At 37.8% G+C, this 14,459-nt stretch overlaps 1 protein-coding gene across 5 annotated transcripts in view; it reads right to left on the bottom strand.

The window, feature by feature from the left end:
* Nucleotides 1-852: 852 nt before the first annotated feature.
* Neil3 (nei-like DNA glycosylase 3) overlaps nt 853-14,459 on the bottom strand; it is a 60,019-nt gene continuing 46,412 nt past the window's right edge. For 2 of the 5 annotated variants that reach the window (XR_010058285.1, XR_005494579.2), the window contains 4 exons: nt 13,067-13,235; nt 11,230-11,650; nt 3,001-3,127; nt 853-1,293 (listed from right to left, as the gene is read on the bottom strand). Coding sequence is in view for 1 of the 5 variants with exons in the window: in NM_001170346.1 (NP_001163817.1) it covers nt 1,111-1,293; nt 3,001-3,175; nt 11,230-11,650; nt 13,067-13,220; nt 14,397-14,412 (949 nt within the window). In the remaining 4 variants the exon portion in view is untranslated. Of the gene's footprint in view, nt 1,294-3,000; nt 3,176-11,229; nt 11,651-13,066; nt 13,236-14,396; nt 14,413-14,459 lie in introns of all 5 variants that reach the window. The other 3 variants (NM_001170346.1, XR_005494578.2, XR_005494580.2) reach the window with 3 other exon arrangements.

Below are 14,459 nucleotides of genomic sequence, written 5' to 3'. Positions count from 1 at the left end.
CAGAGTTAACACATAAAAGACTATGAATGGGATATGTGGTCGGCAATCATTTCATGTGCTATTAACTTCTATAGTTCTGCATGGACAATTTAATGGGAGAATAGAAAAGGGCTTGCTGTCCATTTAAAAAAATACATTGTCCCTTCCCTGAAAGGATTTTTAGTACAAACATATAAAAATACCTTATGATTGATAGGTTTCCCACCTGGTCTTCCAGAAACACAGTTATTTGGTCTAACTTTAGAGAAGAAAAAAAAAGGGAGTGCTAAACCAAAACTAGAAATGAAATGATAACCTAGGAATGAGGGTCTATAGTCGAACACATGAGGAAGGATCTCAATTTCATCACACACACACACACACACACACACACAATTAAGGCTTTCAGATAACACTTCAGCTTATCATTAGATATTAGCAACATATTAAGATTTGGAAAATAACTGACTCATATAAGGTAGCAAAGGACATTAGAGTCAAGACCAGGAAAATGTCAAAACATGTCTCCTTATGCATGTGACTTCTATCCTAGGTATTATGTTGGTTTGGATCCCCACAATTTTCTATGAAAACACTGAAAGGCATTAAAGGTTTCAGTGTATCTCTAGCATCTAACAGGAACTTAACAGTTGTTGAAGAGAAGACTGTATTATCTTTTATAAAGGAGCTCTTATATCTTAAATTGAGTTTAAGAAAATGAGGAATAGATTTAATGAGCTATTGCACACAGTGGTGGTACCCTGAGAAAAGTATTCATAACAGAATGAGGAGCTTATAATGTTATGTAAACACAATCTCCTAAAAAAAAATAAATAAATTACTGCTCACCAAAGAACTTACAAAAGACCAAAATCGTATTGAATACTTTATTGATATCATTACTAAATATGCATTATTAAATATTCATTTTATGGAACTGTGCCTCTGGTGAAATAGTGTGTTCACTATTACAACAAAAAAAGTGAAGGTCACATATTTAAACAAAGAGTACATCTCAAATACTACTATATATTCCACAGGTATTCTATGAGCTTTCTATTAAACAAAGGGGACTGACATTGTGAGGTTGATGAGTTTATATGGCAGTCATTCTTTAAAAAGAGAAAAATATTAGCATCCTGGAATAATTTCCATTTCTGGTCCACTTTCTGCCCACTGGAAAAAATTACACTGCTTTTCTTTCTCCAAAGGACATACAAAAAAATTCTTCCCATTATTAGGTCCAATCTTCAACACAGTTTTCATAATGGAGCGCTTGCCATGTCCGCAGAACGGGAAGGACAGGTCTGCCCACTAAGAGAGGAAGAAGAGAGGCTATAAAGCATTGTATTATAGCCAATGTATTACTGTATTGTATAGTTAATATGATAGTCACTGCTGTTTCTATTAATTTGACATTGTTCAACAGATGGAAACTATTAAAAAAAGTACAAAAGCATTTTATTTACATTTATTTATTTATTGTTTGAATCACACAATAAATTGACCAAGTTTCGAACTACTTTATCTAAAGGCATAGAAATTTCCTCCCTTCATCCAGAGTAACTAAAAACTATCAAATCTTGATATTAAGCTAGGGTCTCACCTATAAGTCTGTTTTAATTAAAATATTGCCAAATATTTGTTGTCACTGTAATACTAAATTCCATTTGTTCCCTAGGCAAAGGACAATCCCAGCCAAGACTTATTTGCACAAACTAACTTAGGAAAGAGCTGCTCTATTTTTAGAATTTGGTGTCATGAGAGGAATGACGAAGTCTGAGACACTATTAGCAATACGAAATTACAAAGACTATTTTTCTATCATATTTAAGCTGGTTCTTAAGAAAACCTGATGAAATACATACACATCAGGCATAGGAACTCAAGTTGTCTAATTTCACCTGGGACTGTCCTTAAAAAAAGTTTGTATGCTGAGCAGAGAAACATTCTCTTTCTCAGTAAGACAAAGTAGTAATTTGGGGGTTCAGCACTGAAACGAATCGATATTTTGTTTTTTCTATTAGATGTCATAAGGAGTGTTAAGTGGGGAAATGTGTGTCCTTAAACACTGGAATAACACTCAGCACAGTAAGCATGTTACTCTCGAGGAAAACAGATGGGTGGACTGACTGAAGGGACCTATCCTCCTGCCTCCTACACCAGATATAAAGGATCCCCCATGGCTGGGTAATCACAGGCTGACCTTCCCATCTATCTGACCCCACCAGGTTACACTCGTAGTAAAATTCACTAAGGTCATTGTAAGTTGAAGGCAGTTCAATTGAAGGCATTTCATTGTAAATTGAAGGCAGTTATCAGTCCATGTGCTGGTTTTTCTCCTGTATTCAATGCATAAGTCATGAAACTTAAAGAACTCTTACTTAGTATTTATTAGCCCTTAATTCCTTTCTTTTCCCTTCCTTTCTTTTCTTCCTTTTTCTTCTTTCCCTTCTCCTTCCCTCCTCCATTCCTCCCTCCCTCCTTTCCTTTATTCCTTCCTTCCTACAGGTCTCATCATGGAGCCTGCTCTGGAATTCATTATATTAGTCTAGTCTCAAACTCAAGAACCTCCTGCTTCAACTTGCCCAGTATTGGAATGCAGACATAGATCACCACATCTGGCCTCAACACTACCTATCTATCATCATGAACCAACAGCAGCATTGTCATACTTGTGATTACCAATTTGAAACTCTTTGCTGATCCAGTAGCTATTCTATCATTTTAATATTATTTGCTGCACCCCTTCACATCGTAAGTGATTTAACAACCATGCTTTACACTGAAGACTAATACAGCTGTTTAGAATGGAAAGGTAAAGCCAGGTACAGTGGTGTGGAACTGAAATCCCATAACTTGGGAGGATCTAGCCTCAAATAAATAAATAAGTAAGTAAATAAATGAATGTGCAAATACATAAATAAAATAAGTAAAACTACAAACACTGAGATCTGTCACATTACAATAAACAAAACTCTCACTGTGAACTACAGTAAGCATGGAAATTTTTACACATACTTCAAAAAATCCGCACTGTGCTCCTCTGGGCAGAGAACATGCATAAAACTGCCTTCCTTTGTTTTCTCCATCCTTCCTCACAACTCGGAGAACACAGGGCCGGCTGTGCGTCTTGCACTGAGGCCTGCTGGCATGTAGAGAACAAGGATCACTTCTTATATTGGTTTGGAGTTCACTGTAATAACAGGCGACACAATATTGGCGGCACAGCTGCACTAAGAAGGGTCATCATACCACTTTGCCCATTCACTTAGAATTACCTCTAAAGAAAGCAGTTTTAGGTTAATATAGTCTTTTTTCTTTTTTCAGTTTATTGTTTTTATTTATTCACTTGACTTGATCGCAGACCCCCCCCCTCTCATCCCCCAGAGATCCTTTCCCATTGCCTCCTTCGCTTCTTCTCTGAGAAAGGGGAGGTCTTCTCTTGAGTATCACCACACCCTGGCACATTAAATCACTGCAGGACTGGGCACATCATCTCCCACAGACAAGGCAGCTCAGGTAGGAGAATGAGATCCTCAGGCAAGCAACAGAGTCAGGCATGCCCTCTCCAGTTGTGAGATCTGCATGAAGACCAAGATGCACATTTGCTACCTATGTGCAGGGAGACCTGGTTATTATACTCTTAATGTTTTGACTCCTCAGGTAACTCTAATTGATTCCTGAACTCACTATGTGTCAAAGGCATAGACTTTAAATGTCTGAATAAAACCAGCGGAATTTGTAAGTGGTATATCGGGTTTCCTTTCAATTTGGTTATTCTGTTCTTCCCTTACCATATATTAAACATGCTACCTTTTATTTCCCCTAAAATACTGCCACATCTACCTGGACCCACTCTCACCTGGGTCACAATCATCTCTAATTATTTTCTCATCTGAAAGGACTGAGCCCATCTGGTGACCATCTACTCGAACTTTAAGACAATTTTGCATGTCTTCCTTTGATCAAAGTTACTATTTTAGTCACGTAACATTCTAATAAGAAAAAGGTTGCTGCTCAGAAGAGAAGAAATGTGCATCTCCTGGAGCTTAGCAGGCGAGTTTCATCCTAGAGGATTCAAAGGGCATCCCTGCCCACAGTGAACAGAGCCCAGGAGGGTATCTTGGCATGGAGCTGTGTATGTAGTGTTGTCTTTGGGAAGCTATAAGGGAGATTCATTATAATTTTTAATTTCTGCACATTGTATGCTTTAAGTAATTCATGTATACTGACCAACCAGTTCAGAATAAGTGTTCATGGCCATGAAAGAGGGGGATAGGAATTTACTTCAGTTGTACATATTGTAGCATATATAAAGTAGGTTTGATCCCCAGCGCCAAAACAAAATAATTGTATCAACAAAACAAGCCCAGAACCTCTCCTTAATGCCACTACTTTTTAATTCTTTTAATATTAAAAAGTCCAATTTTTCAATTTGGGGGAAATTTCTAAAAGTAACAACTATAATAATTTTCATAAATACCTCAAAGTCAGAAACATTTTCCTTTTCTTCTGGCTTCTGAGACTAAATTTTGCAACATTTGTTTCAATAATGATGCTTTGTTATATATCTGGTTGAAAATTTCAGAGGCCATGATCATTCACTTCTGATAAAACTGATTTATACTTTATAAAAGATATGATTAAATACATTACTTTAAAAATAAAATAATATTATAGACCTTAAGCGCACTTTTGCAATCTGCTATTTGTAATGTAAGAGTGGCTAGTAGCATTGCTGTAGACAGTAGTTTCACGAAATATTTCACCTGTGACTATTTTTGCATTTGTTTTCCACACCCTCTGTGAGGAATTCTTCTAGGCTCCATCCAACAGTTACCTAGCAACAGCCAGGTATGATACTGCCTTCCTGTTTGGCCTCTCTCTGTCTCTCTCTCTCTTTCCGGTGTCAGCCAATTCGCCCCTGGTTACCATGTGACAACTTGGCAATCCAGCTTGTGGCACATGCATTCTATTTTGTCTATCCTTGGGACATTGCAAGTGTGAGGAAATAACACCTTTGTCTTCACCCACCAGTACCATCTTTGCCAGTACCTCCTGGTTCCCAGTACCTGGGATGCCTCCTGGACTTAAAGGCTCCCAAATTCACACACTATCAACAATCAAACTTGGTTCCAACACCCACTAGATAATAACTACATGGCTGCTTAAGGGTACTTTTAGTCCCACTATTTTAAGAAACTCTTGCCAATGATCCAGAAAATGGAAGGTTTCCTATGTTCAGGTTTTTCCTACTTTTGCTCCAAACCTTCTCTTTATTCCTCCTGTTCCTCAACTCAGTTTTTATCCTTGATCCAGCTAACATTTGGCCCTCCAACTACTGGTTCTCTCTCTCCACTCCTGCAGCTCTAAAAGCACTCTCCAGACTTTCTTACGGACTTAGCTCACTCTGCCTACTCTTAATCTTCTACTTCCTGAGAAATTTTTTTATTGGATATATTTCTTTATTTACATTTCAAATATTATTCCCTTTCCCAGTTTCCTGTCCATAAGCCCCCCTTCCCCTCCCCCATAAGTGCGTTCCCCCCTCTACCCCCCTTTACCACCCCCCAACATTCCCCTGCACTGGGGGGGGGGGGTCCAACCTTGGCAGGATCAAGGACTTCCCCTTCCACTGGTACCCAACAAGGCTATTCTCTGCTACATATGCAGTTGGAGCCCTGGGCATTTTAAAAATCATATAAAATTGTTTTGGTGGCTTCATCCTGAGCCCTTATTTTTGTAGTTAAGGATATATACATATATATATATATATATATCACTTCTACTGGGCCTGTGCCTTCCTACTTGTAGATGGTCTCACTCTCACAGACCCTGGACAGCAAGGAAACAGACAACTCTCCTAAAAGTTAACCAACATCTCCATCCTTATTTTTTTAGGTTCTCCAAAGACAAAACAATTGCCCCAAAGTCAGCAGGAAGTAGGTAAAGATCACAATGATCCTATTCCTGCCCCACCATCACCTCTTTCTAGTTTCTCCTTTTTTAATTAAATCAAATGGAGGAATGTTAGCATTTCTTCTAGGCTCCTCCGAACAGTTACCTAGCAATAGCTAGGTATGAGACTGACTTGGTATAAAAGGACTGTTTAGCCTCTCTCTCTCTTTCAGGCCTTTCTCTCTTTCTCTTTCCCTCTCTGTCCTCTCCCCACCTCCATGTGTCCCTAGCCAGCCTATTTTCTTCTTTCTCTCTCCTCTCTCCTCTGTCCTTCTCTGTCCCCTTTCTTTCTCTGCCTTCACTCCTTCTCACTCCCTGTTCCCATGTCACAAATAAACTTTATTGTATACTAGATCCATTGTATGGCTGGTACCTCAGGGGATGGGGAGAGGAATGCCTCTGATGGGCCCACTGAGGCACCCCTTCCCACTGCATCAAGCCACCACATTACAAAACTTATCACTGTTCCTTGCACCAATGACCTTCAGAGGTGATTCAAAACTACAACTTGAACAGTATTAAGTAAAATTTACAGAAGAAAACAAAGCTAAGTATATTAGAAGAAATAAACAGAAAGGTGCTTATTAAAATGCACACACATAAATACAGTTTTATATATACTTTTGACTGTCCTGGTGGTTCAGGCCTGTAATCCCAACTTCTCTGGAGAATGAGACAAGAGGTTTGTTAGTTCAAGGGCAGCCTGGCCAGCCTTAACTACATAAGTCAGGGCTAGGGATGAAGCCGCCAAAACAATTTTATATGATTTTTAAAATGCCATCTTTGCTAGTGTTTAGTTCAACATTTCCTAATTTATGTGACTTAAATTATAACTGAAAACTTGAGAGATCTGAGGAGATATTTACGATCTTTACTACTCATGCTTTCTGAGGTACAAAGGTAGGGGACAGTGCCTTCCTTCTTCATTTGTCTTCCATTCTGTGCCTTTCCTGGTGTAAAGCAGAAGACAAAGATGCCTTTACATTGTCCTATTCTTGGTACCCAGAATGTGTTCTACTAACTAGAAACATTAGTACCGCCCAGAGGCTCCTCAGACATGCATCTACCCATCCCTCGTCCAAATCCCTTTGGACTCCTCAGCTGCCTGCTAACAAGACTCCCAGGTGATGCGCATGCGCATTAAGGTGTGAAGTGCTGAATTAATGGAAGCAAGCTCCTAGTGGCTCATCTCATCAGCTCTAAATATGCACAAGCTAACCTCAATTTTATGGTTGAAAACGTTATCTAGGTTAATTAAATATTCTGCTTAATAGAGGCTATCTTAGCGCCTCTTTGTTTCAATCATTATTTAAAAACAGTAAAATGTAGCAGAGCATTTTCGTAGGTAAATTTAGCAGGAGAAAAGATGAACTTATTTTGGTGATTAGGTTCATCATTTGAATATTGATTCATAAACAGCATAGTAATACAGTAAACCAGGATTTGGCAAAACTGTTTCAGACAACACATATTTTAAGTTGTGTGTCTCTGTGGCAACTACCCAATTTGGTTGTTTTTTAATACAAAAATAACTAAACGAATGGAAATGAAACATTACACAACAGGTGTCAGGCTGGATCTGGTCTTGCTGCCTGTAGTGTGCTGGAGTAGACATTATTAGAATCAAGGACAATGTTTTGAGGCATAACACGTTCTCAATTAATGATAAAAAGATGAAATAGTTGTCTGGTATGTGCAAAACACATAGGTTCCACTCTTAGTATCTTATAAAGCAGTAGATTAACAATAAAGAAATCAGTAGGTAAGACTATCCTTGTGATGGAAAACTAATTATCCATAATTAGTTAATTTATAATTGATTTATAAATTAACTAATTTATAAGTTCTTGATTGTATTCATTCAATACAGATTAAATGATTTAATAAAACTGAAATACTGCTTGGGAATAATTTTTTAATTAATCAGTCCAACTGACTGTAGATCTGACAATCCAATATTATTTCAAAGATTAAAGTAAACAAAAATTAAATAAGTGAAGCACTGAGAACTGTAGGCTTATATTTTTCAAAACCTACATTATAAGGGTTCTTAAACACTCCAACCTCGCTTATAGCCCACTGACTAAAGGTAGGGAGGAAGATGGCTAATAGGACAAGGGAGACGTGGACCTATGTAGAAATAGTTCTTTGGGGTGATTCTAATCTTTATTTTCAGCAGTCCAGTCCACTAGCAAACCACCAAATATGATCAGCTATAGTGGCTGGATTCAGAAGAAACCTCAAGGCTCTCCTGATCAGCACAAGTCTGCTGAAGCAGAAAGAAGCAGTCAGAATACCACCAGAAGTTCTTTGGTATGTTTCTCTCTATGAAGTCAGGACAATCAAAGACCAAAGAAAGCAAGATGACCAACTGCAAGAACATCCTCAATGAAGGCCAGTGTCAGAAAAGCCCAATGAAGACCAGCAATGTTAACCAATGCCAGAATGTCGTCCACTGTTGGCTGGGTTATAGTTATACTCTTTCCAAATGTCAGATGTTCTCTCAAGCATTGACTCCAGCAAAACATCACATGCCCTTTCACCGGGCAGCTTCTAGAAAAGCAAAACATCCTCTCATAAAACAGTTTCCAGCAAAACATCACACAACACAACTGCGTCTCTAAGGAAACCAGAAATTTCAACTTCAGAGAACTAACTCCCAGAGGTGAAGCAGAACAAGAGGAAGGCATTACATGCAGACTTGCCAGACAACTGATGGAGCTGACATGGGAAATGGGAGGATTATGAAGATGTCCTCCTATTCTTCCATGCAATCCTTTGTGTGGCATTCCAGCTAGGACACATGCTTTCTTTGGAAATGGATCATCACGTTTTTTTCTGTGTTTACAGTAATTGGATCAAAGATTTTAAACTGGTTTTAGAAGCTATTAGCAAAAGCTTAAAAATTAGTTCAATTATCTAATTGATCATCTGTTAATTGGATAACATCCAAGTATATTTAGAGACCAATCCAAAAATAAGCCTTATCAGCATGGCATTGTAACAGAATGACAAAGAGATCACTAATTAAGGGAACAAAAGTCAAATTAATTGTCCTATGGTTATCAAAGAAAATGAACTGGCTATAAATTCCAAGTGGACCACCTGTTTTAACAGTGATTTGTGGTGAGTCTCTGCTAGGCATCGTGTCCACAAGATCAACACTCTAGTTGCCAGAGAAGGAGAAAAATGAAATAAATGACAGTAATTTGCAATTTATTCCTTGTAAAGTAGCTGGGTGCAGAAGGGCTGCTGGGTGAATTCATTTCATCACTTGACATTTATTCTGCTAGTTGATCTTGATTGATTGTGGAGTTTCATCCTGGTACTCTTCTATTCAACACACACATACACACACACACACACACACACACACACACACACACACACACACACACACACGATGGCTGTACTATGCTGCACACTGTGAATAATCCTAGGACTCTACTGCTAATGGCTGATGGAGAAATCATTTAAATTTAAGGTTATATAATGTTTCTTTACTTCTTAATTCATCAGTTACATTGTCTGCTTTTTTGCCTGTTGTACTTTTGTTTTGCTTAGCATAAAAGAAGTAAAAATATGTGTGGATATTGCATCTGGGTACAATAAATAGTGCAATATTTTAAAGCAATCACTTCCACTTTCTTCCAGTTACGCCACTGAAGAAACAAACTAATTAAAAGTGATTTTTCTTCTATAGGACAGCCTCCCAACTCAGACTGTAGCTCTTTCTAATTTTTATCGTGAGCCATTAATGAGTGAAAAGATAAATTTACCTAGTCATTTAAAAGTTCAAGCCCCTATAACTTAATTCAAATTTATCACAAGCAGCAGTTCTATCAGTGATGTTAAATGATTATGAACAAAATATTTTGAAAAAAATCAGCTAGGGGTCAATTATCAGGATTAATTTATGATAGAAGATTTAGAGATAGGATAAAACGTTAAGATAGAAAGGCGCATACTGGGTAAAAACTAAGAAGTGTTATGAAGCAAGCTTTAAGGATTCGCAGTGTTTAGATTAGAAATTTATACCAGGTGGTCCTTTACTACATGGTTCAGAGGAGGAATCTCTCCATCACCAAGGTCCAGATAAGGAACATCTATTAATCCAAATTCCCCTGAGATTACTTCAGGTTCCATGGCAACTGTCTCCCTTTGGTAATAAAAGCCATTATTTGCTTTGTTTACTCTTCATTTAAAATGCTATAAAGGGTCAGTGAAATGGCTCAGAGGATGAAGGTGCTTGTTGCTAAGTTTGATGACAAACTACAACAAGCACACCTCCTACCCTCCACATTCCCAACATGCACACACCACCAGTAACCACAAAACATTCCCATGTCCAAAAACACAGCTGTTTGTTTTTATTTTTTTTGTTGTTGTTCTTTAACAGAAACGTAACAAAGGGTCTTTTGTTTTTCTTTTGTAAAATAGAAGACACACACTAAACTTTTATCCCCCTCAGAACTTTGGTTTCTCAGAAAGAAAGGCACACACCTCAGTAGACACCACCCAGAAGTGAAAAGCAGCAGGTATACAGTAGAAGGAAACCAGAGCTCAAATTCTGGTCTTGACTCAAGCTAGTGGCATGTAAGCCACAACGATTGACAAGCTAGAAATGCCAAGTAGGCACATGGCATGCAGGAGACCCTACAGTGTTCGGTTGGTAGACTGAGGTTAGAAAGGCTGGGGGAAGGGACCGCATTTTCAACTGATGACAGGTTCATTGGGGTATGACTACCTTGGAAATCAAGGATCATCGGTATGTAAGGTATCAACAGTTAACTGGTGTGACGGTGGGTGTCTTAATCAGTTTCTATGTATTTTCAGCTATTTCCCAAATATGTCATATGGAACACCTGGCTACATTCAGGAAAAGAATAGGAACCTGGTTGGAAATGGAGAATCTGCTCCATTTCTTTTCTGTTCTAAAATCAATTAGCTAGAGAAAGAAAAGCTAGCAAATTGTTATGGTAATTTTTCAGTGCTGTTGTTATTAAAAGCAATTTAACTTCCTTGGCAATGGTTTGTTTGCTTAGAACCTGATGAAATATAACTGTCTTACAGATAGTAAAAATACTAAAAGGAATGATGAATGCCTCGAATACTAGGAGACAGAGGCAGGCAGACCTCTGTGTGTTCGAGGCCAGCATGGTCAGCAGGGTGAGAGCCAGGGTAGCCAGGGGTATATAGAGTGACTCTGTATCAAAAAACAAAAACAAACAAACAAATAAAAAAGAAACAAAACAAACAAAAAACAATGCAAAGTTAGAAACATCTTACCTGTTAGAAAGTCCAGAGTTGTAACTTTTAAGTTCTGTTGCCAAAGAGTGAGCTGTTTTCAATTTTTTATGTGCTGAAGTAAATAATTTAGACTGGGCACCAACTGTGGACGACATGTTTACCTTGTTGGATGGTTGAGTTATATAGTTTACTCCTTCTTTGGAGATGTGCTGTGGATCACTGAAACATATGTCTGTAGGAAGAAAAATTTGAGATTCCCCATCTATTGTCTGGCTTGGGCTGCTTTTTCTGGCCAAAGCACTAGATTTGTTGCTCAAATCAGTCAAAACAAGGGTTGTATTTCCAAACACAGTTTTCCTGTTGATCTTTATTTCAGTGTGTGTGTTCTCAAAGTTATTAAAAGGGTACTTCACTAAGTTGCTAAAGGCAATGGAATTCTCTTCATTTTTGAGCACTGAATCTGGAAAAGAAAAAAGTAATTTTACATATTCCTAAAAATATAGTATACTGACTATTTGAAATAGATTTGATTTAAAAATTTAGTTCATTACAGTATGCAAATGTACAAGCACATTGTGAAGCTCACTGAGACACATTATAGTGAGCTATTTTCAGCTTAGAAAATAAAATATCAACAACCTATAGAAACCAGAAGACCATGTTAACAAAGATTTATATTTGCTTTTTTATGTTTAGAAATCTAAAGATTATTCAGCTTTCAGTTCTGTTAAGATTAGGTGAAGCTTTACAGAGCAGTAATTAAAAAGGATATCCCATAAAGTCTCAGCTAGAGACTAATGTATGGACAGGAATCTTTCTACTGACAGGACCAAATGAAAGGTTTATTTAAGAATTCTATACACTTGATTTTCATGAGAATAAAGGCTTCAAAAAGTATCCTAGAGTTTTGGGATCAGCATATGGTCTATATTATAAGTAAGACATGCATGCATATTCGTAAATAAAAACAGTAGTTGATGAGACGTATAAAGGCATTTCAAGACTGTTTTTCTAGCAGTTTCTCTCTTGGGTGATACTGAAGGAGGTGCAATCCCTCCTGCGACTTAGCAAAGCTGCTGAAGGGGTGATGCCTGCCTCGCAGGCCCAGGGAACACAACACAATACAGACGCTAACACAATGCAGGGGTCCTTAAGTCAAGAATGAACCTTCTCCTCTCTAATTGGGGAAAGAAATAACGCTTCGGGCACACAATGGGAGCCGCATCAGTGAGATGGCTCTTAATCACAGGTTTCCTCTGAGGTTTTACATTCTCTGAACGCATGAGATTGTGAGCTATAAAGAGTAATTTTGAAGGATTTCAATGAAATCAGTACAATTGTCTGGGTAAAGATTTTAATAACAAGGGGTAGGAAGGAGAAAGAAGAGGAAAAAATTCAGCATTTTTCAATTCCACCTGCAAAGATATTCTTACAGAATTCCTCCCTTTCAATTTATGAAACACTTGGACTGAATAACAAACTGGAAAGTTGCTGAAATCTGCATAAAACAAAGCTTTATTGAATAATTCATTAGAAACAGTGGAGAACAGATGTGATCATCTCTGTTTGAGATACAAAGGCACACACTGTTTTAGGACAAGCATGTTTTCCCTTCCCTCTTTCTTTCTTTCTTTCTTTCTTTCTTTCTTTCTTTCTTTCTTTCTTTCTTTCTTTCTTTCTTCCTTCCTTCCTTTCTTTCATACTTCCCACAGGCCATCAGGCTAGTTTACATGAAAAGGCTGGCAATTTCTCTAAACCAGAGAATGATAGCATTTTAGTTGGTTATGGAATATCAAGGTGGAGCAAAATCTATTCCTGACTGTACAGTAAGTCCCCTTACAAATTTTATGAACTCAAAATAAAATGTCACTCTTACCCACAGGCCTTGTCGTCAGGCAAGCATCGCAGGCCGTAGCCGAGGGTTTGTTTATGAGGGTGCAAACCATGCAGGACCACTGCTCTTCAGACTTCCGAGCTACTGAGTCGGTAAAGCAATCCTGTCCTTTAGGAGTCCAGCTGATTTCAGCATTCTTGTTGGCAGTTTGCTGTAAAATCATCTTCTAAATCAATCACTTGTACTCTTAATACTCTTTTCTTATAAGTTCTGGACATTTTAGGAACATTGATATCCCAATTTCACTTACTATCAGATACAAGTCATTATGGACACATGTGATAGCTAAACTCTACGTATTACAGATTGCTGCCAAATTCCGAAATGAACTTTTTACTGTGTTTTTAAAATAAAAGCACTGTGCTTAAACACACACACACACACACACACACACACACACACACACACACACACACAAACCAGGAGCATTAGCTATAACCAGCAGGAAGTATTTTGTAAATAATTTAAAGAGTATTTTCCAGAGCAGAGCTGATATATTACTTATTCCATTTATTCAGAAAAAGAGAAGATTATGCTAAATCTAAAATGAAGATTGGACACATTGAAAGAGAGAAAGGAGGAGTATATAGGGGTTGGAAGGAAGAAAGGGAAGGGAGAATGGGGTAATTATACTATAATCACAAAATAAAGAACAATGGGGAAAAAGGAAAAAATGAGAAAAGCTTTACCTGCCGTCATGTTCCAAGAAAAGAAAAATCTAGAAAATCTAGATTTTCTAGATTTTTCAACTATATTTGCTAAGCAAAATACTGACTTTTTATTCCATAATGATAAAAAGATATCTGTGTGTTAGTTCTCACAAACCCTCTTTATATCTACTAAGTCTCATTATTTGATATGTAGGTATTAGGTCAAGAAACAATAAAACTAAATCTGATTTTTAGGGATGAGTGTAAATCATGATTCTCCGACTGGCCATTACTGATTGACGAGAAAATGTTCTCTAACACTCTATTACTTTCCTATCTCGGGTTACATGCAGTAAGGCAGTGCCACAGCGGTACCACAGACTCCAAAGTGTTAACACGGAAAGCACTCTTGCAGGAAGCCTGACTCTCAAAGATAGGCTTGCCTTCTGTAAGACCTTGCTCCTTATATGCAGACACAGTGGCCCTTACATCCAGGTTTGTTTGGTAAAATTATGAATTGCACAAGGATATCTGAAAGTAAGATACATCTCATTATGATTCTCTGATCTTTACCTTGACTTATAACACAGTATCTCATATCTGTATGGAACTTTAAACCTACAGAATTTGCTCCCCTGACCTAACGCCTGGCCACAACTTGCTCTGAAAGGCAGTGAGCTGCGTTTATTCAGTTGGACACAATTTAAATGACCTTCAGATTCTCT

The sequence above is a fragment of the Rattus norvegicus genome, chromosome 16 (assembly GCF_036323735.1).
Source record: "Rattus norvegicus strain BN/NHsdMcwi chromosome 16, GRCr8, whole genome shotgun sequence".
Lineage (NCBI taxonomy): Eukaryota > Metazoa > Chordata > Mammalia > Rodentia > Muridae > Rattus > Rattus norvegicus.
This window is presented reverse-complemented; position numbering and strand designations above follow the sequence as displayed.